This window comes from Neofelis nebulosa, chromosome 6, assembly GCF_028018385.1.
Source record: "Neofelis nebulosa isolate mNeoNeb1 chromosome 6, mNeoNeb1.pri, whole genome shotgun sequence".
Classification (NCBI taxonomy): Eukaryota; Metazoa; Chordata; class Mammalia; order Carnivora; family Felidae; genus Neofelis; species Neofelis nebulosa.
The window spans coordinates 21,771,669-21,799,141 of NC_080787.1; the positions used below are offsets into that span (position 1 = coordinate 21,771,669).

At 51.8% G+C, this 27,473-nt stretch overlaps 1 protein-coding gene and 2 long non-coding RNA genes across 7 annotated transcripts; 1 reads left to right on the forward strand and 2 right to left on the reverse strand.

Moving 5' to 3' along the window:
- The first annotated feature begins 4,401 nt into the window (after positions 1–4,401).
- TFAP2A (transcription factor AP-2 alpha) lies at positions 4,402–27,473 on the forward strand. Of its 5 annotated transcripts, none has more exons than XM_058733040.1 (7): positions 4,402–4,534; positions 13,823–14,257; positions 17,381–17,432; positions 19,517–19,748; positions 21,661–21,779; positions 23,745–23,886; positions 25,707–27,473. In XM_058733040.1, exons 1-7 carry the CDS (start codon positions 4,502–4,504, stop codon positions 25,993–25,995), a joined length of 1,302 nt encoding a protein of 433 aa, XP_058589023.1. In that variant the 5' UTR covers positions 4,402–4,501; the 3' UTR covers positions 25,996–27,473. The 5 variants fall into 5 exon arrangements, with proteins under 5 accessions (XP_058589023.1, XP_058589021.1, XP_058589020.1 ...); XM_058733038.1 differs by lacking the exon at positions 4,402–4,534 and adding an exon at positions 9,006–9,121; XM_058733037.1 differs by lacking the exon at positions 4,402–4,534 and adding an exon at positions 11,315–11,509.
- LOC131513807 (uncharacterized) lies at positions 7,761–9,123 on the reverse strand. Its single transcript, XR_009262806.1, has 2 exons — positions 9,009–9,123; positions 7,761–8,743 (listed from the first exon to the last, which is right to left on the reverse strand). It is a non-coding gene; the product is annotated as an uncharacterized LOC131513807 (long non-coding RNA).
- On the reverse strand, positions 22,946–24,399 carry LOC131513808 (uncharacterized). The gene is made up of 3 exons (XR_009262807.1): positions 23,905–24,399; positions 23,510–23,609; positions 22,946–23,195 (listed from the first exon to the last, which is right to left on the reverse strand). It is a non-coding gene; the product is annotated as an uncharacterized LOC131513808 (long non-coding RNA).

Consider the following 27,473-nt stretch of genomic DNA (forward strand, 5'->3'; position numbering starts at 1 on the left):
AGATTTGACGCTCTGTGGAACCCAGTCCTGGGCAGGGCTCCCCTGTCACACTCGGGGGCCGGGCTGGGGCTACCGTCTGTCTCTCTCGGCCTGGAGAGACCCTGCCTGTCCTAGCGATTTACTCTGGAAGAGTTGGGAGAGTTCCCCCTTCCCTTTGCTCTCCCTGCTCCCCCCACCCCCAAGCGCGCATACCTACGTCAGCGCGCGCGTATACACACACACACACACACACACACACACACACACACACCACACCTCGCGGTTCTTCGCTAGGGTTTCCCTCCAGGGCAGATTACTTTATGACAGGGTGTGATAAGTGGTGATTTTGTTCCTCTTTTGATGGCAGGATTGCTTTGTAAACAGAAGCGCAAACTCGTTCCGATAGTGGTTCCGCACCGCTGAGCGGCGGCCGCCCTGGCACAGCGGGCGGCGGAGGCTGCCACTGCACCTGTCGCCTGGGGCCTGGAGGAACCGGGGCCACGCGTGGAGGGGTCACGGGCCTATGGCCTCCGGGGCATGTCTAGGGTTTTGGCCTCTGGGCCACCTGTCTTACTGCCCCCTTGGGGCCTTCTGTACCCACTGCTCCAAGAACTCCCAGTTCCTAGTGCAAGCCTTGGAGGCGCTTAGGTGAGCACACCTCAGGGTCACAGTTCCTCTCTTCTGCACTCTCCTTGGGCGCCTTTGGTAAGAGGTTAGGCTTCTTTCTTCTGTAGTGACTGGTAACCCTATTCCTTTGCCCTAACCCAGTGGGAGAGTCGAGAGGGCTTTGGGGTGTTGGAGGAATCCCTGGAGGGTCCTGGCGCGCCACGTCACTGCTCAACTCCCCTCGCTTCCTCCTCTGAGTAGTCAAACCTTCTCCCGTCCCTGCTCCGATCCTGGGGGCCAGTTTACTGCAGAGAGGGGCCCAAGAATGGCCCAGAGTTGACAGGCTCTGTCAGGCCCAAGGGCCAGAAAGAAGAGCCTCTGCAGAGGAAGAGGCACCAGGCACAATGAGCGGTCACTCAATCTGTCCCCAATAATCCCCGACCCCTCTAAGGGAGAAGCAAGCTGAGAAACCACAAGGTTGAAATTCTGAGTCAACCCATTGCTCAGATTTAAGTTTCAGTTTCTAAGTGCCTTAAGAAGCCTCAGTGCGGGGAGGGGAACACTGCGGGGGGAGGGGGTGGCACTTGATGGTGAGTGGAAGAAAAGGTGAGTAAGCATCCTCAAAGTTTTGGGGTGGGGAGGAATGCAGTTGAAGCAAAGCTTGACCCTAAGGGAAAGATCCTTCCCGCTGCAACTTGGGAACTCATGAAGTTGGGTGGCAACTTACAGGGTAGGAATAGATTCCACCCGGATATCCCCGGACACCAGGGGCCTCAGAGAGCCTGCGCTCAGCATTACCTGAAGCTAGGAGGTTGGCGCAATCTGACACCAAATCTTCCAGCCCCTTCCCGCAGCTCCCAACGCCTCACTGAGCCGCGCACTGAAAAGTTTGCCATTGGGCTGAGAATCCCAGGACCTGTCAGCTGTGGAACCTGCTTTTCGGTGGTGGCAGCTGAGCAGGGAGAGGGGAGGATAATTCCTGCTGATCTCCCTTCCCTCGACCCAGTAAAAAAAAAAAAAAAAAATCCCACTTTTCTCTGGTTGGCGGGAGGCCTGAGGCCACAGTTCTGGAGGCTGCAGGCTGCTAAGGTGCTGAGGTGGGTCGCCAAGAGCAGTCAGTGGCCTTGGGACAGCCCTGGCACTGGGTGCAGCTGGATCACTAGGGTGGCTGACTGGAGCCTAAGTTTAGGGTGAAGTTGGGAGGTGTCGCCCCTGCCCGCGCCCCACCCCCCACCCCATGGCTCCCTCCTGCAGGTGGCAAAGTCAGGATGATGCGGGGCTAGGGAGGAGGTCGAGGTGGGGAAAGGCCCTGAGGGGAGAATCGGAAGCCACGGGGAGGGCCCACTCCTGGGGAAGAGGAAGATTCCGCGAAGGGAGTCCCAGGAGGTGCAGTTGACCACGAGGTCTGACTGCGGGGCGCCTAAGGAAGGAACAAAGGAGTTGACCCCACCTAGAAGGAACCAGGCTCCGGTACTATCAGGGTGGGGGGTGGGGCGGAGTAGACCGTCCTTGACGAGGCTCAGCAGCCTTCCCTGAGAGCGCATCTTGGGCTAGCGCTGTGCTGAGCGCTTGGCGCACACGCTCCTCTAGTGAATTCTCACAACAAATTACCCATTCTACAAATGAGTAAAACTGAGGTTCAGACAAACTCAGCAACTTGCCTTAGAGCACTCAGCCTGTTGACTGTAAATGACCGAGCTGAGTTCGGACCCCAAGTGGTCGCACTCCAAAGCTTACTTCTAGCTCGCGGCCGCTTCCGGATTGCCCCTTCTCTCCCCTCTCCCCCCACCCCGATCCCAGCCATAGCCCCGGTCATCTGAACAGACACCTTCATGCCCAAGGCCTGGGCCGCTTCGCTTCCAAATCTTTCTGTCCGCTCCCATCCAACCCAGAGCGGCGGCTTGCCTTCGCGCTCAAGTGCACAGACACTGTTGCCTTCTCTTTCCCGCACAAGCCCTGCCACGTCCCCTCCCCCCCGCCAAAGGTACCAAAGTTAGAGACTAGAGGCGCCCCACCCCAGCCCTAGAACACGTCCTCCCGTCCCAGCTCGGCCTGACCCAGCCAGCCGGGTCCCACGTCCCCCCAGCTCTAGTTCCACGGAGGCGCGCGAGTAGCGAGGCTGCAGGGGCCAGAAACCGTGCTCATTTCTAAGAGACTACAGCGCCCCCCGCCGGAATCTCGAAGAGCTACAGGCGCGTCTTCCCCTTCTCTCTTGGACTTGAAAGAATTCGGTTTTCACCAACCTATTTCGACAGTGTGGAAAAAGCCGGGAAAGTGAAGTGGAAACACTAGGAGTTAAAAAAAAAAACACGCCGTAATTTAAATTCTTTGAAATTCTCGCAAGGAAAAACAAAAAAGCACCCACAAACGTGTTGAGCAAGGTTCTAAGGCAGGTCCGAGAAAGTTTCAAATCCACAGTCGGCACCGGGATGGGAGTCCCGCAGTCCAGGGACGCCCCAAATGCCTAGGCGACACGGGGACTCCTTGAGAGACACCAACCACACCACTACCGCCCAGTCTGGGAGGGTGCAGGGCCACTGAGGCCGTCCTGCCAGGGATGGAGGGAGGCTTGGTACCGGGACAAGTCTTCAGTCCCCAGCGCGGAGCTGACCCTTTACACACTTTGGCCTGACGTGTCCTAGACGATGTGAAGCCGGTTCTTTCTTTGTTCATCTTAGTCCCTGCGACGACAGCAGGAGGGGATAACCGAGCCTGTCCCGGGAGTTCCAGGCCCCAGCCCTGGATCCTCAGACCTCAGACCTCGCGGCTGCCGGAGTGGGGCCGGCACGGTCGCGGAGGAGTGCGCGGCCCGAGGCTAAGCTCCTCACCCGGGCCTCCCTCCCGACCAGGTGTGGTTCCTGACGGAGTGGTGAACTCCTCGGGAGCCCCAAATCCTGTGGCTTCTTTTAAATCTCCCTTCTAATTAGAAGCAGCGGTGAAATCACTTGAGTGATTTTATCTGTCATGGGAAAGCAAACCCCAAGCCCAAACCTCAGCTGCCCATCCCAGAACCACCAACGCCCCCATTCTCCCTTTAAAAAGTTATTAGTGGAAAAGATAAAGAGCTGGGAAGCCATAGAGGAGTGGGGGAGGGGCTCACCTTAAATAGAAGTGTAAGTGTATGAGTGTGCAAGTGTGTGTGTGCGTGTGTCTGCGGTGGGAGGAGACTAAACCTAGAAGCCAGAAATGAAACAATCGCGAACGTTTTCACCTACTGAGAAACACTTTGATCTGGGATCGGACGCTTGAAGCAGCCCTGGGGCTCGCAGATTCGGATCCGCGAGGGCCGGGGGTGTCCTGAACCTCGTGGGCCGGTGAGGAGGCCCGGACCGGGGTCTGGCCCTACAGCTTGCAGCCAGGTGCGCGGGACCTATCCGGTCGGGCCCAATCTCCGGGCCTTGCTCTCTTCTTCCACCCCAACCCCCCCCCTTCCCGGATCCTTCCCCCCTCGGGGTGGAGACTCTCCTAGCCCCAAAGTTCCGAGGGGGGAGGAGAGTCGACGGAAGAGCGCGTAGATGCCCCCATTGCTTGAGTGTGAAAACACACCCACTCACGCTCGCATCGCGCCCTGCACACCCCAGCAGGCAGTCTGCCTCGGTTCCCCGGTCAGGGACTGACCGGGAAAGCGGGTTGGGGCTGTTGGGAAAAGCAGGAGCTGATGGCGAGATTGCCGCGGCTATAAATCCATCACTTCCCAGGTCAGCTCTACGAGGCGCTGGGACTAGAGCTGGCGGAGTGAATTCCTGGGCTAGCGCGCATGCGTCGGCAGGTAGCAACCCAGCTCTTTATGACCAGGTGAGATGTTGGTGAGCAGGTAAAAAAGGAGGATTTGCCTAAGCGATTCCAGGGAGCGGGCCCGGCCGAGCCCTCCAGCCCATGCCCGGCGGGGACCCGTCGCCAGGAGCGCCGAGCCGCGATGTCCATACTTGCCAAAATGGGGGACTGGCAGGTACGGGGGTTTGCCTTGGCTGGGGTTGAAGTGGGCGGGGGTGGAGCGGGGGAGGGGGCCGGCAGGGGGGGAGGCGGAGAGGAAGAGCCTTGGCCCAGGGCAGGGAGAGTCGTAAGTGAGGCGCGCCTGGCAGCGCCCAGGAGTGTTCCCAGGAGAGAAAGAGGGCAGAAAAAAACACGCGCTGCCGGCGGCCCGGAGCTGGGGAAAGTCCGGCGCACGCTCCACAGGTGGCCCCGGGGGGTCACTTGTGGTTTGCGCTAGAGCTTTTCATGCCCCCTCCCCACACACACACACAGCAGAAACAAGGGTGGATGACTAATTCGGGAGGGGGAAGGGCGCCGGGCGGGGGTTGCAGTGCGTGGTAAGGAAGGTTCCCGGCTCGGTCCGCCCTCCGTTCTTGCCCTAGACCCCAGGGCTACGCATGTGGTGGGGTTCTGGTGCACCTGTCTTCCTGTCTCCCAAGTTTGGGGGACCTAGTGAGGGGTGGAGAATGCAGAGGGGTCCGGATGGACGGGTCGCGCCGGCGAGAATGTTCTTTGGGGAAATACTTAAGAGTTTGCACAAAGTTTAGCCTCTCAGTCGGAGTCGTGAAGCCCGTTTGCGCCGCTTGGGCTACGGATTGGGGTGACTGGAGGAGGAGTGGACGGTGGGGGATAAGGCAGGTCCAAAATTCTTCCAAACGAACGCCTGCCAAACTCGGCCCTACTAGGCCGCCCCTATTACAAGGCCAACTGGGCCCTGGACCTTGGGATCCCTGAGCTCCGGACCCGACCTAGGCCACAGGAGCATTCTTGTAGCTCTCTCGGCTTCTAACTTCCAGACATTTCCCCTACGGAAACCCGGGCAGCTCTGGCCAGGTTGGTGAGGGTAGCAGCCTCTCTCCTCTGTGGCCGATTTCATAATGGGAGCTGCGGGGCCCTCTCCCCACCAACCCCCAACCCGGGGCCAGAGAAGCCTGGTTAGGGCAAGATTCTGGGTGCCTAGAAGCCTGTAGGGCAATTCGAACAGAACGCCCTGAACTTCCAAAGAAAAGTCGAGGTCCTGCTCTTTCTGGGGCGAGTTCCTTTTCTTGTTTCAGATTTGTGCCATGAGAAGTAAAGGTCAGAGAAGTCCCATCTTTACTACATTCCCTGGAGTTGGGGAAAGGAATTCGTCTTGCAATTTTTATTTCTTTCCTTGTATTTATAATTTTTATTAACACTGAGCTTTTTTCTGCCTCTCCCCCCAAGTTAAACCTCACTGAAATGCAATTTCAGCCCCAACGTTAGACTGCCTTTGGGGTTTAAGGGTGCAAATACCCACACCAAACACAAACGTTAGAAATCCACACCTTTTTCTCCCTTGCCCCTGTGGGCCTCAGGACCCTACTTCGTTCTCTTTTCTGGAGGGTGTAGACTCCGGGAAGTCTTTGGCTGAGGGCTTTGCAGGTTTCTCCGCAAGCAAGCCGAGTGGACTTCACAGCAGAACGCCTCGGGTCTGAGTAGCACAGGCTCGGTGGAGGTCCGAGCTTCCAAAGGGCCTCAGGTTCCGAAGCGGTGAGATCCTGGCCTCAAGGAGAAGAGAGTGAACCCTGGGCCTAGCTCCTGCGGGCTCACGGTTTGGCAAGAGGTGGGAAGCCTGCCTCTAGGGTGGGGCCCATGGATTTGGGGCCTGGAGGGGTTGGATCCTTCAGGCTTGGCCTGTTGGGCTCTTGGGTCCCACTGGGTGGTGACAACCAGAGAAAATAGCCATTCAGGCCCCTTGCTGTCTCTTTGTTCCTCGGGTGTCTCCGTCTCACACTGGTACTCATTTTTCCCTCCAACGCCCTCTCCACGCCCCCACTCCAGGCCTGGACCCCCGACCTCTATCCCCAGGCCTGGCGCTACTATCCCGGGGCGCTGGTGAGGACGGAGCATTGACATGCAATGAAGCGACTTGTCGTGGTAATGACGTTCACACAAACGCGGCTCGGCTGGCTCCAGGGGCTCCTGGGGCGCGGGCCTGGGCCTTTCTTCAACCCCCGTAACTCGGGCGGTGGCGCTGAGCCCGCAGGCCCCAATCTGCACCTCAAAGGCACTCTCGGCGGGAATACAACAACAGTGTAGCAGCCCCTGCGGGTGCGGAGCCAGAGATCTGTGGGGCACGGGTCAGCCGGGGTGGGGTGGGGTGGGGGTGGGAGGCAGTGGAGAAGATAAAGGGCCTTGAATGCCTTCCCCAGCCAACAAACTGAAAAAGCGAAACTTGAAGTTCCCTTAAGCACACTGTGGCGACGGCTGAGGGTGTAAAAATCCCATGCTCCCAGGCCTAGGATTTGGCCTACAGATCACGCTCGGCGGCGGCGGCTGCGGCTCCGTTAGGAAGGTGGAAATGCTCGCGGCGGCCCATCGCCCGACTTCTAGGGACTTCTAGGCCCCGCGTTGGGCGGAGGGCCCCGGGGCAGCCCCTTAGGGTGTGTGGTGCCAGCCCTGGACCATCACCGTTTCCCCCGGTGGAGCGGACTGTGTACAGCCACAGAACCGTGCTAGTGTTCAGGTGGCAGAAAGGAGCGTGGGGAGCGCCCCAGGAAGTGTCCCGAGCTCTAAATCCCCCTTCAAGCTCAAGTCTTCTTCCCAAGTTTTGGGAAGAGCCTCTGCCCTACTCTGCCTAGCTTGAGGAATTTGCGGGGGTCACCCAGAAGGAGAATTGCCCTTTTACAGATTTGGGGGGAAGGGGTTTTTCCCTCTTCTCGTCTTCCTTCCACCTGTTAAAAAACGCTCGAATTGTTAACAGCCTCCGCCCTTCTGTAAAGACACCCCGTGGAAACCCGGGAGGCCTGGAAGTTTGCAAGAAACAGGCCTAGATGGAACCAGAAGTCATTACTAGAGCAATTCTGAGGCAGACCTACTACTGTTTAGTGAGTTTGTAGTATTCAAGAGCGGGAAAGACACACAAAAACTTTTTCATGGAAGACAGATGAGGAGCTCAGCCAGAGAAATTAATTACTCTGTATTTCGAAGGATTACATCACGTCTTTCTTGTTAGTTTCTCCCTTAAAATAATTTACTAAAACAGCAGAGAGAGAAATAATAATAATAATAATAATAATAATAATAATAATAATAAGCCCCAGTGGGGCGAGCAGGTCCCTGTGTGGAGCTGGAGAGCCCAGACTGGCCAACCTGGACTCGGGGGTGGCCCCGGGGCCTCCGGGTTCCGCGTCAGCCGGGCACTGCGCAGCGAGCGCGCCCGCTTTAGTAACATCACCAAATCATGAAGGAACTCTCCCTGCTTTAATTAAAAAGGGGGATCTTGGGAAAACTGGAGCAGATTAGCACAGCGAAGAGTTGGTTCCCAGCGATTTATTTTGATGCATGAATGACACGGCGCACACATGTCGGTATATCGGCTCAACTCCAGAAGCGACTGTGAGACTCCATAGGAGTTCTGTATTTTGTCCACATCGCACCTAGGAAACCCTTAGCCCAAACACCACGTTGAATTATCAGTCAGCTCTAGCCTCATACAAACGAGAGGAAAATCATTTAACCCCTGGAGCTGTCAACTAACCTCTTCAGGGTACAATTTTTATTTTACACGCGGCAATTAAAGGATCGCAAACCCCAGCCGAGCCACTGGAGCCGTTTGGCAAAATCTTCAACTTGGGGGGGGGGGGGGGAGCGCAAAGCCAATAAAACTCCCAAGGCGCTGGGGCCCGAGGTGGAGGCTGCCGCGAGCGGAGGCGATCTCTTGTTGGGCAAAAATCCTGGAGTGACTTTGCCGGTCTTGGTTTGGTGATTATATTTAATTGCGAAAGGGATAATAATTTCTAATAAAATTGGACGGGGCCGAAAGGACCGCGCGGTTAGCGGTGGTAGGGGTGAGGGAGAGGTGCTGAAAGCTGGGCCCCAGGCGCAGCCGCTCGGACCCTGCACAGTGCAGGTTTTGTTGTTGTTGTTGTTGTTGTTGTTGTTGTTGCGGAGGGCATCTCCCTGGAGGAGGAGACGGAGAGGAAGGGGAGTGGGGTGGAATGGGGCAGCGGCGGGGGCTGGGGGGTGACTGGGGCAGGGGCGCGCGGCTGGTCTCCGGGGAGATTCCGTCCGCTCACAGGCAGGCGTGCGCTCTAGGAGCAAGTTCGCGGCTTGGAGAGGCCTTTATACCTGGGTCGGAGCGGCCGGCCGCAGATTGCGGTGCTGGCGAGCAATTGGACTATTGTTGATATGCTAATGAGGCGATTAGGCTGTTGGTAAAGAGCTGGAAAAGGGAAAAGTTTCTACCATTAGAGGGAGATCTCCGAGCGCACACGGGAGCTCTTTCCCTTCTCGCCTCCTCCTCCTCACCCTCCTCCTCCTCGCCCTCCTCCTCCTCCTCCTTTTTGCCCTCCTCCTCCTCCTCGCCCTCCTCCTCCTCCTCGCCCTCCTCCTCCTCCTCCTCCTCCTCCTCCTCCTCCTCCTCCTCCTCCTCGCCCTCCTCCTCCTCCTCCTGCGCTCACCGCCGGCAGCCGGCACTTTGCGCTTACCCAGAGAGTAGCTCCACTTGGGTGCGAGGCGGAGAAGGGGGCAAATCCGTTCACGCCGATCCATGAAAATGCTTTGGAAACTGACGGATAATATCAAGTACGAGGACTGCGAGGTAAGCGCGGCGCCGGGTATCCTTGCGGCCGCAGGCTCGGAGCGCTACCTTCCCGCTCCTCCTCCTCTCCTCGCAGCCAGCTGGGAAATGCGGGTGGGACAAACTTTACCCAGCGCGGCGCCCGCCTCTCCGATTCGCCCGAAGAACGCGAGGGAGAAGCTGGAGAGGAAGGATGTGGACGCTGCCTTCTTTCATTTCCCTCCTTCGAAGCTCGTGTCCCACTTTACCCCCCCCCCTTTTTTTTTCTGACCAGTTTTGGGTCTGCCTAAGAGTGGAGCGAAGACACGAGCTTGGGTTTTTGAAGCAGTTGCTGGCAATTAGGCACGCGTCTGTGCACCCGGCGTGTGTCTCCAGCGAGATCCTGGGGGCTCGAGTCACCAGGAAGAGAAAGGAAAGAGAAAAAACCCTTTTTCCTCTTTAACTTCCTCTCCGATCTTTAACATTCCTTCTTTTATTGATTCATTTTTTTACTTCCTCCCTATCTTCCCCCTCCCTCCCCCCCTTTCTAAAAAAGCTCCTTTCTGTTTGGAGAAGGGGCCCGCACACTTCTCCCTGAGCTGGGTTGCACCTCCCGGTTATGGGGTTCAGTTTGGAAGCACTCCTCTCCCACATTGCTTCGGGGCTCGCTCCAGGTATCTCTGTTACTGAAGAAGTTGTAAGCAGCTTCTCCCTCTGTGGGACACTCGGAGAGCATCCCTGGGGTGGCGGTGGGGAGGCTGCGCGGTGCGGAGCCGGCCGGCCGCGGGGTCCTCCACTGCGGTCCCTGCAGCCGCCCGGCGCTCGGCTGCGTGACCGTGGGAATCCTGGCGGGGCTGCACGGGGCCTCTGGTGCGGGGAGCCCGCGGGGCCGATTGAGCGCGCCTCATTGGAGCCCGTTTTACAAGCCAGGGTCTCCGGAGCTCGGCTTCTTGCGGCAGCCGGGGAAGCCCCAGCACCGCCGCTCCGCCCGCGGGAGGCGCTGGGAACCCGCCTGGCTGCGGCGGCCGTGAACTCCTTCGCAACCCCCGCTGAAATACGCGGAGGGGTCATGGGAGGGGGAGGAGGGCCGCGGCCGATGATTACCTAAATAGGTGGTAGTCCCTGCCTTTGCTGTGTTGTTTTGTATTCTCTTTTCTTTTCTGCTCTTTTCTTTCTCTTTGACATTTGGAGCTGGAAATGTCTGGCGCAGAGGTCTGTGCGGGCGCAGCAGCGTGGGTCTTGTCTTCACTTGAAATCAGAACCCGGGTTGATGTGAACGATGTGTCACCCGTTCCCTTCCCCCTCTCCTTTCCGTCGGCTATTTTAAATCTTTCTCCTTTCCCGGGCCCTCCCTTCACCCCACGGGGCACGAGGTGACATCCCACGGGGACTGGCGCTTCTCTGGGGGCTCCTGCCGTGCGCGGTGCCGGGCTCAGCGACCCCAGGGCAGACCAGCCGCTTTGTTTTCAGGTGGGGGGTGGGGGTGGCTCTGCGAACTGATCCGAGTGCAACTGAGCCCCTCAGTCGAGAGCGAATTGTCCCCGCCAGGGCTGCGAGCCCGAGGCTCGGGCATTTCACCCTCGCGGAGGCCGAGCCCTAGGCGGGCGGGGTCCGAACCTCTGCGCGGCGCTGGCCGCCTGCGACACTCAGGTGGGAGGCGAAGAACTTGCTCCCTCTGAGAGGGATCCTGTGGGGGCGCGTGTGAATGTGTGTAAGCGAGGCCAAAAAGAGAGAGAGGAGAACAGAGTGAGGGCTGTTTCAACAACTTTGCGGTGGGCGAGCGCCGGAGCAGGGATTTCGGGTTTCCGAGCCGGCTCGGGGCTGTCTAATTATGTCGGGGCTCTGCAGGGACACGCAGGAGGCGAGGTGCCGCTTGTTCTGACAACCCAGCGGGCGGACTGGCAGCGGCGGCAGCCGGGCCGCGCTGGGAGAGAGCGAGCCGTGTCATCCGGGCGGGGGTGGGGGGTGGGGGGGGCGTCGGGCGGGAGTGGCCCAGCCAGTCGGACGGGTTTGCGCCGGGAGCCGGGAGCCGGTGCCAGCGGCGCCCGGGCTGGGCCGCCTAGCGTCTCTGCGCGCCCCGGGCCGCGTCCCGGCTCCCCCGCCCCGAGCCCCTGCCCCGGAGAGCCGAGGGCGGGGCGGCAGCTGCCGCAGAGCGGAGCGGCCCGGGCCGTCCGAGGGGAGCTCGAGCGGCGGCCGAGGCGAGGGCCGGTGGTGGAGCGGGCGGGCCGGTCCCGGGCGGGGTGCCGGGCCATGGAGCAGCGGCGCGGCGGCGGGCGGCCGAACCCCGAGTCCCAGGCCCGGCTGCGGAGCGGAGGAGCCCGCGGCCGGAGAGGGCCGGGCAGCACCTCCCGTGCTGAGAGCCCGATGAATGCCCGGACGCGGTCCCCGGCAGCTCCGGCCCGCGACGCGCGGCCCCCACGGTATCCCGAGGTCTGCCCCAGCCTTTTAGGTCTGATTGTCCTCGCTCGCTTCCTCTCCCCCACCCTCGCTCCCTCCCCCTCCCCCGCGGCCTCCCCCTCCGTGCGCTCCGGCTCGGCCCCCTCCCCCTCCTTCCCTCCCTCCCTCTTTCCCTCCCTTCCTCCTCCCGGGCTCTCCCTCCTTTCCTCCCTCCCCTCTCCCCACTCCGGGCTCCCCTCTCTCACCCACACTTTCTTTCTCACACACGCACGCAGACACATTCTCCCTCTCTGCGCTCTCTCCCTCGGTTTCCCTCTCTCCCTCTTTCTCTTTCACTTTTGCATGCCCTGCAACCTTTTAAAATGTTGCCCCTTCCCTGTGATTCGCCAGACGCCGCGCCGCGGCCCCCCGCGCGCTCGCCCGCTCCCTCTCTCGCCCGCTTTTTGTCTCTCGCGCTCCCTCTCCCCACCTCCGATTTGCTACACTGAGGCTCCCGTCAATGGACTGCATTGAGAGCCGGCTCCGGCGCGAGTTGCCTCTCCGCTTCACGCTCGATTTCCAGGCATTCTTCCCTTATTAAGTATTCGTGTAATATTAATAGTCATGAATATCTGCTATTAGGAGGCTCCAGGAACGCTGCCCAGCGCGGTTATTAGAAGCTCAAGCGAAGCCGCCGCTAAGAAAAGAGGGGAGACACGGATTAAGGAACACGCACATACACACAGACACACACACACTTTTTTTTTTTTTCTTTTTCCTCTTTTGGGTTTTTTTTTTTTTTTTTCATTTTTTAAGGAACTTTGAATCCTAACCGCTCACGGCAGGATAGAGACCGTGGGCTCGACCAGCTGAAGGCGCCGCTCCAATCGGTGGTTCAAGTTCGGATGGACCAGAGCGGGGCTCCAGCGCTCGCGGGAGCGTCTGCGCCGTGACCGGAGTCCTGGGTGGCGCGGGGCTCTCAGCGCCTTTTGTGTGGGGCGCGCTCGGGCGGCGGGGCAGCCGGGCTCTCCAGGCTTGCTTGTTTTTTTCCACCCTGACTCGTTACCCCAGACTCTTCGCAGATGTTAGTTCACAGTTTTTCAGCTATGGTGAGTCCCATCCCCACCCCCATCCCTGTTTTCCTTAGGAATTCTGTCCTGGAAACCCGGTGCGGCGGGGCTGCCCGCAACCTCGGGTTTCGCGCCCAGGTTTCCTTCAGGGCACCCCCCCCCCCCCACCTTTCCATTTGCATTTCTCTCTTTCCTCCTTTCTCTCGCTTTTTTCATTCTTAAATCGAATGCATTACCCCCTCCCCCCTGCTCGACCTCTCCCGGCGCGCAGTCCTACCTCGCCGCTACTTCCCCAGGAGTGTTCCTCACCACGTTCATCGTTATTTCCTCGCGTATTCACTTGTTCCCGAGGTGTTCTCAACCTTTGGTGCTTAATCCATCTGCAGGAAGAACGCGGCCCGGTGTGCCCCCTACCCTCGGAGCCCGGGCTCAACCTCCGAGGGTTCGCACTCCCTGGAATCAACTCTGTTCGCCTGTTTTGCAAGCGAATTGCAATACAGGGACATAAAGTCAGGCGTGTCTTGTGCCCTCTGGGGCTGGGGTGCAAGGGGCGGGAGCCTCCGCCCCGGGGTACACCTCTCTCTTTTAAACCCGACAAGGCTGAATCTTTCTATTTTAAACCTTGACTTGACGTCCCCGTTTCCCCCATCCGTATCCTAAAATCGACCCTGTCGAGAAAAAGGCTCCCAACTGAGGAAGCGGAAAAGACAGACCCCCATCCTGCAGTTAAAACCTTCTTTAAGCTGGTAATTTAAACGTGTGCTTTCGTTGCAGCCCCTCTATGAGATGTTTCTATTTAAATAGTCATGAAATGGTAATGGTCTTTGAACGTGTGTGATTTTTTTTCCCTCCAAATAAATGAACAGGGTGTAAACAATAACGCAGTGGCAGGCAGGTTCAAATCCGGGGGAAAAAGGAAAGGCCGCTTCTGCTGTTTAATATTTAGCAGGAATTTTAATTTTGCTTAAGGGAGGTTTCACGCTGCAGCTAAACGGAGTGTATTCTGGGAGGCCTTTTTCTGTCTCTCCCCCCCCCCCCACTTTCAAAGAAACGCCTAAGCAGAGCCTCTTATGCCCCCACATTTGCACCATCTAATTCCCTGCGTTTTGGAAAGAGCCCGCCTCACTTCTGGGGTATTTTCCGAAATGAACAAGTTGGAGCCCATTTCTCTCGGCGGCCTGCCGATGGGAGTGAGCGGTTCCCCACGCAGTCTTGCGGAGTGGATTTAGAGTGGACAGCTGTAACTCGACGCCTGATTTCTCGTTCTTTCCCCTTCCCCTCTCTCTCCCTCTTGTAGGACCGTCACGACGGCACCAGCAACGGGACGGCACGGTTGCCCCAGCTGGGCACTGTAGGTCAATCTCCCTACACGAGCGCCCCGCCGCTGTCCCACACCCCCAATGCCGACTTCCAGCCCCCATACTTCCCCCCGCCCTACCAGCCTATCTACCCCCAGTCGCAAGATCCTTACTCCCACGTCAACGACCCCTACAGCCTGAACCCCCTGCACGCCCAGCCGCAGCCGCAGCACCCGGGCTGGCCCGGCCAGAGGCAGAGCCAGGAGTCTGGGCTCCTGCACACGCACCGGGGGCTGCCCCACCAGCTTTCGGGCCTGGATCCTCGCAGGGACTACCGGCGGCACGAAGACCTCCTGCACGGCCCACACGGGCTTAGCTCAGGACTCGGAGACCTCCCGATCCACTCCTTACCTCACGCCATCGAGGACGTCCCGGTAAGAGGCCGCGCGGGGGGCGCGAGAGGGGACGCAGCCCCTGCTCACCCACCCCCAGAGAAGATAATCGGGACGTGCGGCGGGTGGGCCTGAGGTTCCCGCGATGGCGTTCACTTTTCCAAAATTTCATATTATTTTTGGGGGGCGGACGCTTTCAGAACCCACGGCAACGACCGAATTAAAAAAAAAAAAAAGTAGTTGAGAGTTCTATAGCCTAGAACAAAGGTTCCTGGAGCTCCTGCAAACAATGCCTGCGTTACCATTTCCACCAACACAGAAATAAATCAGACGAATGTCACCATTAACAATATCTGCCCCTCTCCACGACAGTAAACTGTTTCGATTGGGAGAGGATCTAATTCCACCGCTGCGTCTGGCGTGGGGATTTCTGTCTGTCCTGAAAAAGACGTTAAATCCGACCAGAAGAGCTCATTAAATGCCCCGGCAGTTTAACATAAAGTGTAAACGACACCCTAAGAAAATCATTTTTGCCGGGTTTTATAAGCACTGGTGATAACTAAAAGTTATGTGTGTACCCTACCCTGATTAAAGAATAGTAAGTAGCAAATCGGAGCAGGGGACATTAAAATGCAGCCTCCTTCTCCTCCTAGGGGTGCTAAGTGCTGACCTCATAAATCATTAGCTGGGTTCCCAACGCCTATCAGAACCTGCTACACCCCATATTAAATTAAATGTTTTGAGACTATTGGGCAATACATTATTTGAGTTCTGATTCAGTTATCAATAAATGCAGTTTAAAATGATTTCTGAATAAGCATGGTATTAGCACATTTACTATTTACAATGTAAACCTATTGATAATTTGAAAGTACTTTCTGAAATTAAATTTAAACCAGCATCTCTGTTTCAATTCTACGTATTTATGGTTTCCTCACAACCTTCCTGAAATGGAATTAGAATGAGCCAATAATTTTATTAAAGCTGTAAAGGCTCTGTTAATGCTACTTTTCTTTGGAGAGGAAATGTATCTGGATGTGATTTTTACTAAAATGCTATTTCAAATTAGTGCATCAAATATTGCAGCAATATGTCCGTTGACAGTTTAATGATTACTGCATTAGATTGCAAAGAAAATGGTCAGATGAACTTACCTGCTTGCTTGGTGAATTTAAAACATTATTTAAGTTACATAGGAAAATAGAAAATTTATTACAGCTCTCACTTGGCCCAGTTAATCACTGAAATTTGTTGGTTATGTTGAGCAGCCTTGCATGGAAAGCAAGAAAGTAGGCACTTGATCCATTGTGGGATTTAGTAAGCATGGTGTGTGTTTGTCTGTGCTCATAAATGTTTTTGGAGACTGATACTAAACGGTACATTTCTTGGGAAGTAAAATGAGAGAAGCAATAGTTGAGAAAAGCGCAATTAAAAAACGAACCTGGAAGTTGTGATCATTTTAGTTCCCCTTCCCAAAGAGCCTCTGAATCCTTTTCCTAGCCTGCTCTGTGGAAATATTTGAATTGCAAAATGCATTGCAACCTTTTGGAATTACTGTGAATTAGGATTGCTCTCCTTTGCAGAAATTCCAAAGTGGCTGGTGTGAATTCTTAGCACCTGTATAGTCACTCTTTGTGGTGAAATTAGTCAGTAGGAGAAATTAACCAAAAGATCATATAAAAGCAAGGAAACTCAGTTGCAGCTCTTCCCCCCACCCTCCCCCACCTATTAAGAAAAAAATTCTTTCAAAGGAATTTGGGTCAGGAAAAGGGTTGTTTTCAATTTTCCCATTGCTGCAACAGTTAACCTTTAATAAGAATGACTGCTAAATGTTTAAGAAAATCAAATTGATGGTGAAAATTATTTAATCATTAATATCTCAGTGGGGTTTTAAACTTAACAGTCTTCCCTGTATGGACAAGGTCTAGAAATAACACAAATAAAAGTATTATGCCACACTACATTTACTTTATGGGTTGAGGGTGCATGCATAAAGGGATCATATTTCCCCATATAGTTAAAACACAAGAACTGCAGCAGTAGTCATTTCTGAACATTTCTCAATTTAATTATACTTAAATCCAGAAGCACTTTAGGCAAGTTACAAATGAGAGCATTGAGTATAATAAAACCTGTAATAAAGCAACTTAGTACCATCCACCCGGAATCATTGCGATCAGGCACAATTAACAGGAGCATAAATCCAAGACAGAATGGAAAATGTTCGAATCAGTATTATTGTTGGACAAAGACTAGAGAAGGAAGTAATAGTTTTTTAAATGGTAATGCCTGTGTTTGGTAACGATTGCGAAATCTTGTATCTCAGCAGCCCTGGTGCTAATTTGTAAACACAGCCAGACATTATATTGCCTGTCAGTTTCTGCATTAGAAAACATGATTTCATTTTACTTTCTAATCACGTTTTGACTCTAGCACACACGTATACCCATCCATCTGTAAAAAAAAAAAAAAAAAAAAAAAAGAGAGAGAGAACAAAAAATAAGAAAAAAACCCAACAAATCTGCTGCTGGACAACAGGGGGAAAAAATTGCAAAGGTTTTGTTTTTTGTATTTTTTTTTTAAAACCATTTTCATATTCCTTTCTGATACCCGGTTTAGGCAGTAGTCTTCTTTAAAAAATTATTTTTAGTGTTCCATAAGTGAAGGTGTGTATATGCATTTGCTTTTTATCACACTACCTAAAACGTTTAAAATGCTCCCTTGTTACTCCCGCCTCTGTCATTTCTATTGTGTTTCTCTGGCTTTTGCTGCCTGAACACTCGAATCGCTAAGGTCCGAAGCCGCTGAGGCGCCAAAATAAAGCCAGGTGTATTTTTAAAGGTTGAACTGACTTTGTGAGAAAGATTAGGTGCTCCAAAACTTGGTTTCATTTCCAAAGAAAGTTTTATTCCCCACCCCCACCTTCTTCAAACATGGATTATTTGCTGGGGGAGGAGAAATGGGCCGTGGGTGTGCAGTGAAACCTCTTGAGTTGCAAAGCCTCAAATTCCAATAAGCCAAGATGAGATGTTTATATATAAATGTCACTATTTGGGAGGGGGAAATTTTGATTCTAACCCTTCCCCTCCCCCCATGTTGCATGGAATATTCATTTCCTTTTGTTTTGATTATACACTTACATCCATGTGTATCCTTTTGTTGCAGCATGTAGAAGACCCGGGTATTAACATCCCAGATCAAACTGTAATTAAGAAAGGTAAGCCATTTCCTTCTACATTCCAGGCATGTCCTTACAGGCATAGTGCTATTTAAAAGAACTTGCAGAGCTGTATTTATTTTTTTCAAATAGGATTTCCTAAAGGCTCAGAATTAGCAAATAGATGGGCTTGGAACAGCAATGCTTAAGTGATCGGCTCTCAGTGTGTTAGTAATGGCAACAGGCTAGCCTTGTTCATGATTTGACCATTTAATTTAGTTTAATGATACATGGACAAACACATGAAATGTGTAAGAGTTGAACTGATTTGGAAGTGGCATTTCAGTTTTCAAATGGTTTAATAGTTTAGTTCATCTGTTGTGTGCGTGGCTATGAGTGTTAAGAAGGGGTATAATGCTAAAACGGTGCAAATAATTCAACGTTAACAGAAGGGCAGTTGTGTCTTTGGTAACACTCCTTAGCAGAGGAAGAAGAAACTTTCATGTTCTTCAATTTAATTTCTCATTAGCTGTTTAAGGGGTTTTAAACTTTGTGAATTAGGTTAACAAAAATTTGGCTTTTGGTTAAAATTAGCACCTTGAAAATGTCGGGATTATTAGCATAATTGTTCAGAGCAGAAATTGTTCTTAAAAAGTGTCAAGTGACTTGGATGGATTTGTAATTTGTATTGTGTTTAGTGAGTAGAAATAAAGTTTACTGGATTAAATGCTATTCACAGCAGCTTTTTTTGTTGTTGTTATGGTGGCAATGTTACATTTCAGGATTCTAGGCACCACCAGAGGACGATGCTATATAAAACTGTTCTCATTTCTAACCCCAATCAGTATATTGTTAGCCAGTTTAAAGTTTCATTTTTTGCATCTGTGAAGTCTTTGTCACGTCAAATTAGATGTGCAAGGGATAAATCTTAAGAGATGCTCTTTCCAAGTCGACATGATAATTGGCTCTTTTATTAGTAATCTCTCAAGAGTTCGTTTAACTCCTATTGTCTCTATTAGCCTCCCCAGAGCTATTAATGTCACAAGTGATCTATCCAAAACCTAGAGCCCCCTATCTCCCCATACGTCTAGAATATCCCCATTAAAGAGGGAGGAGTACTGTGAATAGAATGTGTGCATATTATTATATATGTCTCCTTGTGGAATTTTAAAATACAAATGCATACTGTACTTAAATGGTTGTGAATGCATCTGAACTCTATTGGTGTTGAGAAATGTAACATGGTAGTACACTTTCTGCTGGCCTTGGCTTTTTTCTCTAACTATGGTGGGGCCGACCATGAAGAGCTTATGATTTGAACCAGCAAGAATATATCCTCTCCCCTTCCCAATGAGTACTCTTAAGCAGACAAGGGTATTAACGATTTGCTGGACAACAGGGCATACATCCTATGGTAGGCCTATTTATCCTTTTTTTTCTCCCAGTTCAAAATGGGGCTTTGGGATGGATTTCCACAACTCGGGTCTTTTTCACAACTAAACCTAGGAAAGGGCTTATTCCTCAAAAGGATGGGTGGGGCACGTGTGGTGTGTGACAAGCGAATCGACCGCCTCCCAGCTTGGTGCCTTAACTGCAATGCTCACTTACAGGCCGCTTCAGCCACCTAAACTCTCTGCTGATTTTAATTATAGGTCTCTGAAGCAATCTCTTCCCAACACTAAGGCCCCCCCCTCCCACCCCACAAAAACTCCAAAGTACACATAGCTTGCTCTCGGGTGTGCAAACGTAATCCCCTCCCCTGCACCCTGACCCTATGCTCCAGCACCTCAGCTGGGGCCACTGTCCTCGGATGAGAGCCCAGGGGGTCACAATGTCACTACCATTTGTAGACAGCACCCTTGCGGCTAACAGGAAAGGGTTCAGCCGGAAGCTCGGGCCTGGCTGGTGGCGCGAGGTGGGGGTGCCTGCCGGCCGCCGGGTGAGGTGCGCCGAGGGCCAGAGGCTCGATCCCCAGGACTGGCGAACACCAGGGAATAGGAGAGAAGAGGGGATTTTCTGGGCGGGCAGGAAACGCGGGGAGGGGGAGGGGGGTTGCAGCGCAAGGCCGGGCGAGCACCGGGGTCGGGAAGGACTTGGGAGTGACCCTCGACGCCCACACGCAGCTTCCCCGTCTATCTCCGCAGGCCCCGTGTCCCTGTCCAAATCCAACAGCAACGCCGTCTCCGCCATCCCCATAAACAAGGACAACCTCTTCGGCGGCGTCGTGAACCCCAACGAAGTCTTCTGTTCAGTTCCGGGTCGCCTCTCGCTCCTCAGCTCCACCTCGAAGTACAAGGTCACGGTGGCGGAAGTACAGCGGCGCCTCTCACCGCCCGAGTGTCTCAACGCTTCGCTGCTGGGCGGAGTGCTGCGGAGGTGAGGCCCGGCTCCGCCCAGCCCGCCCCGCCTCGCGGCCGCGGGAAACACTGCGCCTGCGCGGGGGCGACGACGCAAACGGGCCTCGCGCCACGGCCCTCCCTTCGCGGGAAAAGAAAGGGGCGGGGAGAAGAGCGCCAAACCCGGTGGGTGGGAGCTGGGGGCGGGACGAGGCGGCGCGCGCTTGCGCCCTTCACAGGCTTCCCGCGCGCTCGGCGTTCTGGCGCGCGCCCGGGTCCGCCTCCGCAGCGCGCTCCCCGCGCCCTCCGCCCCCAACCCAACTCCCCGCGCGCACGCGCAGCTCTTTGCACCGCGCGTTCAGTCCCGGCTGCTGCAGCGGCGGGGCGCCGTGCAGCCACCTTTTTACTCCCGCGAACACCTTGCAAACCCTGGAAAACTTCCTCTCAGGCGCCTTACTTTGCCTTACCTCCGTGTAGGGTCTCCGACGGAAATCCACCGCCCCTTGAATAGATAGGGTTTTTAAGTGGAAGACGGTGGCTTTCTCTTGAGTCCGCCGCCCTTCCTGCCCCCTCCGTCCCCCCCTCTGTCACTGTCACCTCTGGCCAGACGGCGACTCCCCATGCCTAAGGCACACGCATTAGTGGTTCCCGTGTACTGCGGCGGCGATGTGCTCCAGGCAGTGTGCAAAATACGGTTACGTGCATCATTCTGAGTAGTCGTTGCCCACGAGTGCGTGTTACATACGTGGCTAGGGATACACATCTCACCCCTGTGAGGCCGGAATGATTCGTTTCGTAGATAAGATTTTATAAGGGTCTGCAAGGTGAAGCACCTTCCCTTAGGGCAGATTTCTCCCTCCCTTGAGCTGCGTCCTCCTAGGGTTCCACCCAACTTTGTGAGTGGTGGGTGTTGGGTGGAAGTTTCCCACATGATCTTTTCCTTTTTTTTTTTAATAAGAAAGTAGACCAAGAACTTCACTGTTTTGCCATTTATTCATTTGTGTATCTATGGACCCACAGGCCCACTCTGATGGGTATATCCCATGCAAAACCTTACAAAGCCGTTTTTGGAAGGTTTCAACATCAGTTTTTCTAATCTTTTCTTTCTCCTTCAGTCATTTTGCTTCCCTTTGTAATCTTTCACTGACAGAGATCTGAATCCGCCCTCTGCTTTTTCCTCCCCTTCCCCCATCCCCAATATTGGAGACTGTTTACCTAGGGGAGTATAATCTAATCCACACAATTAAAGAGCACTTGAGTAGGGAATAAAATCTGAAATTAATTAATTTGCTGTTTTATTTAAACAATTTATCTTAACCACTTTCTGATTATGGGAGTCTATTTAGACATCTATTTAGAACCACCCCCATTGTCGCTGAAATCAGTGAAATTTTTAAAGGCTGATCTCAGCTTTTGACATTTCCAGTTAGGCTGGTGACATGGCATGTAAACAGTTGGTGAAATGAATTTCCCACCGGGGCTAAAGCCAGAGCAAGAAACGTGAGAGTGATGATAACTTTGGTTACTCTGAACAACCTAACAGCAGTCCTTGCAAAGACAATTTAAAGACCCCACTGGGATTTGTGTGATTGTAACAACAGGGAAAATATACAGCAATCAGTTGAACTCAAGAATACCTCAAACCCTAGAGATGAGAGTTGTGTTTGTTTGTTTGTGGTTCTTCTTTAGAGATTTGGGAAATCAAACCCTTCTAACCTGCCACGGTTGCTGCAATCAACTGCAATCAACGCGGGGGTGCTTCACAGTCAAGCATTTGTCTTCTATGATCTTTCTGTACCATTCCTTCCTAGATTTCCCTCCCTTAAGGATCTCGGGGCCACGATTCTTGACTGTGAAAAGCACATTTTAGGAAGTTTTCAAAATGAAAATAATGTGATGTAGAGCAACCCAGTGTTTTCTCAATCCCTTTCTTGCATATATTTGTGAAACAGGGCGAAGTCTAAAAATGGAGGAAGATCTTTAAGAGAAAAACTGGACAAAATAGGATTAAATCTGCCAGCAGGGAGACGTAAAGCTGCCAATGTCACTCTGCTCACATCACTAGTGGAGGGTAAGCGAGTCCACTTGCTAACAAGAAGGGAACTGTCTTGTGGGAAAATGGATAATACTTAGTGGCCATTTGGTTGTGTTTTGTGTCAACTGGGCAGTTTCGTTTTTTCCAGAGGCTGTAATGGAAGTGAGCGGAATCCTTGCATGTTGAAAAACTATTTGCATATACTCCTGTCCTCCTTTTTTCTTTCCCTCTGCCACAAAATTCCACCTCCATAGCTCAATATGGACCTAAACAATGTGAAAATTTAAGAACTGCATATATCCCAAGTTCCTGTCTCCTTCAGAGAGCTCAGCAGTAAATCACTTAAGCTATTCTGACATCTGCGTTTGAGAAATGCGTGACCATTACTTCCTGAATTAATTTGGGAATCTTTGACCTGCATCCTGATTTAAGACCGTCCTGAAAGCTCAGCGTTATATGCCCTTTCAGGTTTTTGTTTTCCAAACATATGCTCCCTTATCTCTTATTTAATTGTGCTTCTCTAGTGGAGGGGAAGAAAAGTGAGCAATTTTAGATTTTGAATTGTTTGGCTAGGAAAGAAAAAAGAAATGAAAGCATTGCAGAAAGTTTCTCATGGCAGTTTTTAACACACCACACACACACACACACACACACACACACACACACACACTTCCAAACCCTTCAAAACAAAAGCTACTCCTGTTCTCACTCCATGCTATAGATACCCTGTCACCAGAACCCACTTACATTCCTGCTTCCTCTAGATTCCTGTTAACTTTTTCTGATACTGAATTAGCTTAAGTTTAGATGTGCTGGGAATGAATGTATAAGCTTTCTTGTGTTTTCCTATGCGTTAGGTTGAAGATGTTTTATGCCCATAGGAAAAAAAAAAGACACATTACCAGGTAGATTTCAAAACTGCCATTTCTATTTCACGAAGGCATTTTGTCTTATTTACATCTTGCACTTGAGGAGATACATTACAATTGGATTTGAGCTCCAGCTTATAAATAACTAAAAAAAAAAGTTTAAAACTGTAAATTTGAGAAAGAATCCTATGAAGCATTTGTTAATGGCGTTGAGGACGATACCATAATTGTTAAATAATAAGCGAGTGTTCAGTGCCAGAAACTCAACTACAGTAGCATTACGTTAAAAATAACATCAGTACATAAGAGAACCCACTATCCAAACCCCCTCCCCCCCCCCCCCCCCGAGAATTACATGTAAAGGAAATGATAGCAGTGGCAGTAGTGGATTCGGGTATAGTGTGAGCAGTGTGAACGAGTGTATGGGCTTGGGGGTTGAGTCCTGTAGCAGGGAGGCAGTTTCTGGAGAACTGTTATTGTTTGCGATCCGCTCCATTTTATGGAAACGAGCTCTGCAGAGAGGGCTTTGATGCTCTAATTGGCGCATGCGTTCTTCCGGAGCTGGAGCTAATGGCAGGAAGCCCTGCAGTAAAAACCAACTGGTTCAGGAAATTAAAACCAAAGATTCGAAAATCAACAACACAGACAGACTCAGTGGAGTGACCCTCAAATCCTCTTGGTTAATCGGTTTGGATGAACAGATAATTATATGCGATCAAGTTAAAATGTAAACCTTTAGTTGTTCCCTCGAAGAAAAGCTCAGCGAGTAATTATGAATATCATTTATGAATGTGTTGATAGGTGTGAGGTTGGAGTACAAGAAACATTTAAAAAGAGAAGTTGGGAAAATGTCATCAGGGTGGGGGAGGGGACTGGTGGGTGGGGGAGGGGACTTACATTTTCAATCCCTCTTGGCCTTCTAGGCCAAGTGGCCTTTTTTTTTTTTTTTTTCTGATAAATTCATCTGCCAGATACTACAGAGAAGGAAATAAAATTCCTGAAATGAGAAAACAAGTAGTTTGTGTTTTCTTCAACATCTGGATTAAGAAAATAAGAGAGCTGGGAGGAAATTTTGATCTCGGCTCTTTTCAACCTTTTGTCACACTGCCTCTCCTCTCTCCCCTCTTGCCAGGAGAAGCCGTCCACCTAGCCAGGGACTTTGGGTACGTGTGCGAAACCGAATTTCCTGCCAAAGCAGTAGCTGAATTTCTCAACCGACAACATTCCGATCCCAATGAGCAAGTGACAAGAAAAAACATGCTCCTGGCTACAAAGTAAGGCATTTACCTTACCTCTTCCGGGGTCTCTCTGTGTCTGTTGTCCAGAGAAACAAAAATCGAAATTGTTTCTGGTCTCTCCGGCTTTTCTCCGGCTTCTTTTGTGTTAATCAGCTTTGGTGTTGTAAATAACTGAAATTAACAACACGCTCTTATTAAACCATACCGTTTTAAAGGGGAAGTGTAGGCGGGATTGTCGTGTGTTTCCATCTTAATCCTCTCTTCTGCTCCACCTCATTTTTTAAAAAATGAGTGTGGGGGGGGGGAGGGGGGGTAATGTAGGGATTTGATAGAAGCTCAGTGTGAATTGGTGACTCTGTCTTTTCAGAAAGCCCAGCATCAAGTCCTTAAATGGGGACCAGGCTTGCCTGTATCAGTTTTTGTCTCCTATCAGTATGGTCTCTGAGGGCAAGGATTAAGCAATGGTCTGTAAAATGTGCAAACCAGGAGTCCTAGTTTCAACCTTAATCCCTTATCCCATTTCTTGCCTTTCTTTCTCCTCCCTACACAAAAGTGACACGCACACACACACACACACACACACACCCACAAGTCTTAGCCTACAGGCGAGATGTCAAATAGGTTTCAAAATGGCCCAAGTTATATTCCCATCAGTGCTTGGGCTGAATAGGCCCCTCCAGGTGGTGTGTGAAAAGAAAATTACTGTTTTGATATGTTTTCTGGAAATTAAAAGGCCTGTTCGGAAGCCCTTAATTATCAAAGTCTGTGTCACAGGAGGGCATGGAACCAGAGGGCAGAGGCTGGGGCCTCAGGCGGGATAGTTTCTGACCTGAGGGCATCAGCTGGACTTGGAGAAGGCAGCCTAGCAGTGCTCCCCATTCTCCCTCCTCCCCCCCCCACCCCCTCCAGGCTGCTACTGCCTCAGGGAGGCCCCAGCAAGTCCTGCCTTCCCAGATTCAGAGACAGCTTCCAGCATACAGGCCTCATCTGCCTGTATTTCTGACTTTTCGAGACCCTTTTTGAAATGCCAACTTTTTCTCTTCCCTTAGCTTCCTAAGCCTACCCGTATTCAGTTTCCCTAGAGATTTTTCGGGGGCTGAGGGTTGGGGGGTGGGAAAAGAGGTGGAAGGAGAAATTGAAATTGAAGGGTCGATTTCTTCTCAAAAATCAGTCTGAGTTGTCCCCAGGTAACAGTTTTCTGTGACCTTTTTTTTTTTTTTTAAGGCAAAATAATCCCAAGAAAAGTTTTGCCTTCCTGTCTGCATCCAACCTGATTTGCAGGTGAATGAGTGGAGACCATCCCACCAACTGAGGTCTCTCTAGACCTCTAGAGCAGAAGGAGGGTCTGTCTAGTATTTTGAACAGGACAGTGATGGCTGTGTGCTATTGGCCATTGGCGAGATGCCTGTGTTTCTGACTCCTGCCCGTCTTATTCTCTTTTGTTTCTCTTCTAACGTGTGAAATGTGTTTCTGTGTCTGGGGCATTTGGTATGAGTGAGAAAAGAGGCGGTTAGCAGTTAAGGGTAGCTGAGGGGTGAGAGCGAGAGGAGAGAGAGAGCGAGAGAGACATTTGTGAAGGCAGGAAAGGCATGCATTGACGGAAGGAGCCATGTTTCAGTGGACACTGAGAGGTGACTCGGTCTTTCCCTAAGTCTGTCTCTGGGGCCGTGGGTCAGGTCGGGGTTCCCCGGAATCCCCTGGGGGTGACTGCAGGGAGAAGGGTTTTCTCTTTGCTGCTGGTACTGCCCACAGGGGAGCCTCATCTCTCTCTCTCTCTCTCTCTTTCTCCCTCCCCCATCACTCTCTCTGTCTGTCTCTCTGTCTCTCTCTCTTTCTCTGCTTCACTTGTGCTGCAGACAGATATGCAAAGAGTTCACTGACCTGCTGGCTCAGGACCGATCTCCCCTGGGGAACTCACGGCCCAACCCCATCCTGGAGCCCGGCATCCAGAGCTGTTTGACCCACTTCAACCTCATCTCCCACGGCTTCGGCAGCCCAGCGGTGTGCGCCGCGGTCACGGCCCTGCAGAACTATCTCACCGAGGCCCTCAAGGCCATGGACAAAATGTACCTCAGCAACAACCCCAACAGCCACACGGACAACAGCGCCAAAAGCAGTGACAAAGAGGAGAAACACAGAAAGTGAGGCTGTCCTCCCGCCCTGCGCCTCCCCGCCCAGCGAGCCCACCCACTCGGTCGTCTCCCCCCACCTACCACCGCAGGCAGGTGACAGCTTCGGAATCAGCGAACCCCACTGCTGCTACTGCTGTTGCTGCTGCCGCCGCCGCCACCCACAGCCCTCCAGAGTCCGAGAGAGGGGCCCTGTCTCTTCCGGCAGCGGGACCGCCCCTGCTGACTCCGCCCCCCCTGCCTCGACTTCCCTCCCCCCCCCCCCACCAGCACCAACTCCCCCGCCCTTTGCCCTCCTGTGGAGCCTAAGAGAACAGAACAGGCCTCGAAGCCAGCAAAGAAAAGTTCTGTCCAAGTGTGTGAACCTTTTTTAAAAAACAAAAACACAAAACAGAAAAACCAACAGGAACCCAACAGTGACAACCACCACAAAAAAAAAAAAAAAAAAAAAAAAAAAAATTTTTTTTTTTTTTCTAAAAAAAAGAACATAAAAATGAAAAAAAAAAAAAGATACGAGCTTCATGGGACTGAGTCACCACCTTCCCTTACATACTTCGGTTCAGATTGTAGCCATACTAAAAAAAAAAAAAAAAAAAGCCAAAAGGATAATGACATTTTTATCAGTATTGTGAATAAACTTGAACACAAACACAGGAATTTCCATGTCATGTCTTCAGTTGTAGAAGTTTTTCCTCTTCAAGGTAAAGCGACCAACTTGAACTTTCTCTGGCAACACGATTCACAGTTATATAAGGGAATCAGTGTTCACGTCTCTGTATATATTTATTTATGTGTAATTTAATGGGAATTGTAAATATGGTGAGTCTGTTTTAAGCCTCTTTTTTTTTTTTTTTTTAATTTATCTGGTGATCTCGTTTACCTCTTGTTTAGTGGGTTTTGAATCTTCCCTATTAGTTCTTCATGTGGTTCATGGTACTTATTTAGAAATTCAAGGTTTGGGGGATTTTTTTTTTTTCCTCCTCTGGGATTCATGAATTTAGCCCTGTTGTAGCATGTTAAAGACGACAAGGAGACAGCTGAACGAAGGAAAAAAAAAAAAAGCCAACTAAAATTTTATATATAATTAGTATTACATTTAGCTTTCCATTGAACTGAAAGAAAAAAATGTGATATCGGACCCTGGAAAGAGTTTTAAACTTGAGCGGTTTGATGACCCTTCTATGTATTGTGGGGAGAAAAAAAAAAGTTTATCTTATTCCACTATCCTCCCTTGAAAGGATCATTCCAGCAATAAATGAGTATTGTCTTTAAACCAAGGGTAAGGGATTCCCCCCCCCTCCTCTCTCTTTCTCTCTCTCTTTTTGTTGAAAGAACTTCAAACATTTGGGACCACCTGGTATTCTGTATTTTCACTGGCCATTTTGGAAGCAGTTGTAGTTGTATTGTATTGACTTGTGCTGGCAGTAGTTTTCATGCCTGTCAATGTATCATAGTCCTTTGTTGCCCAGATAAATAAATATTTGATACGCTTTA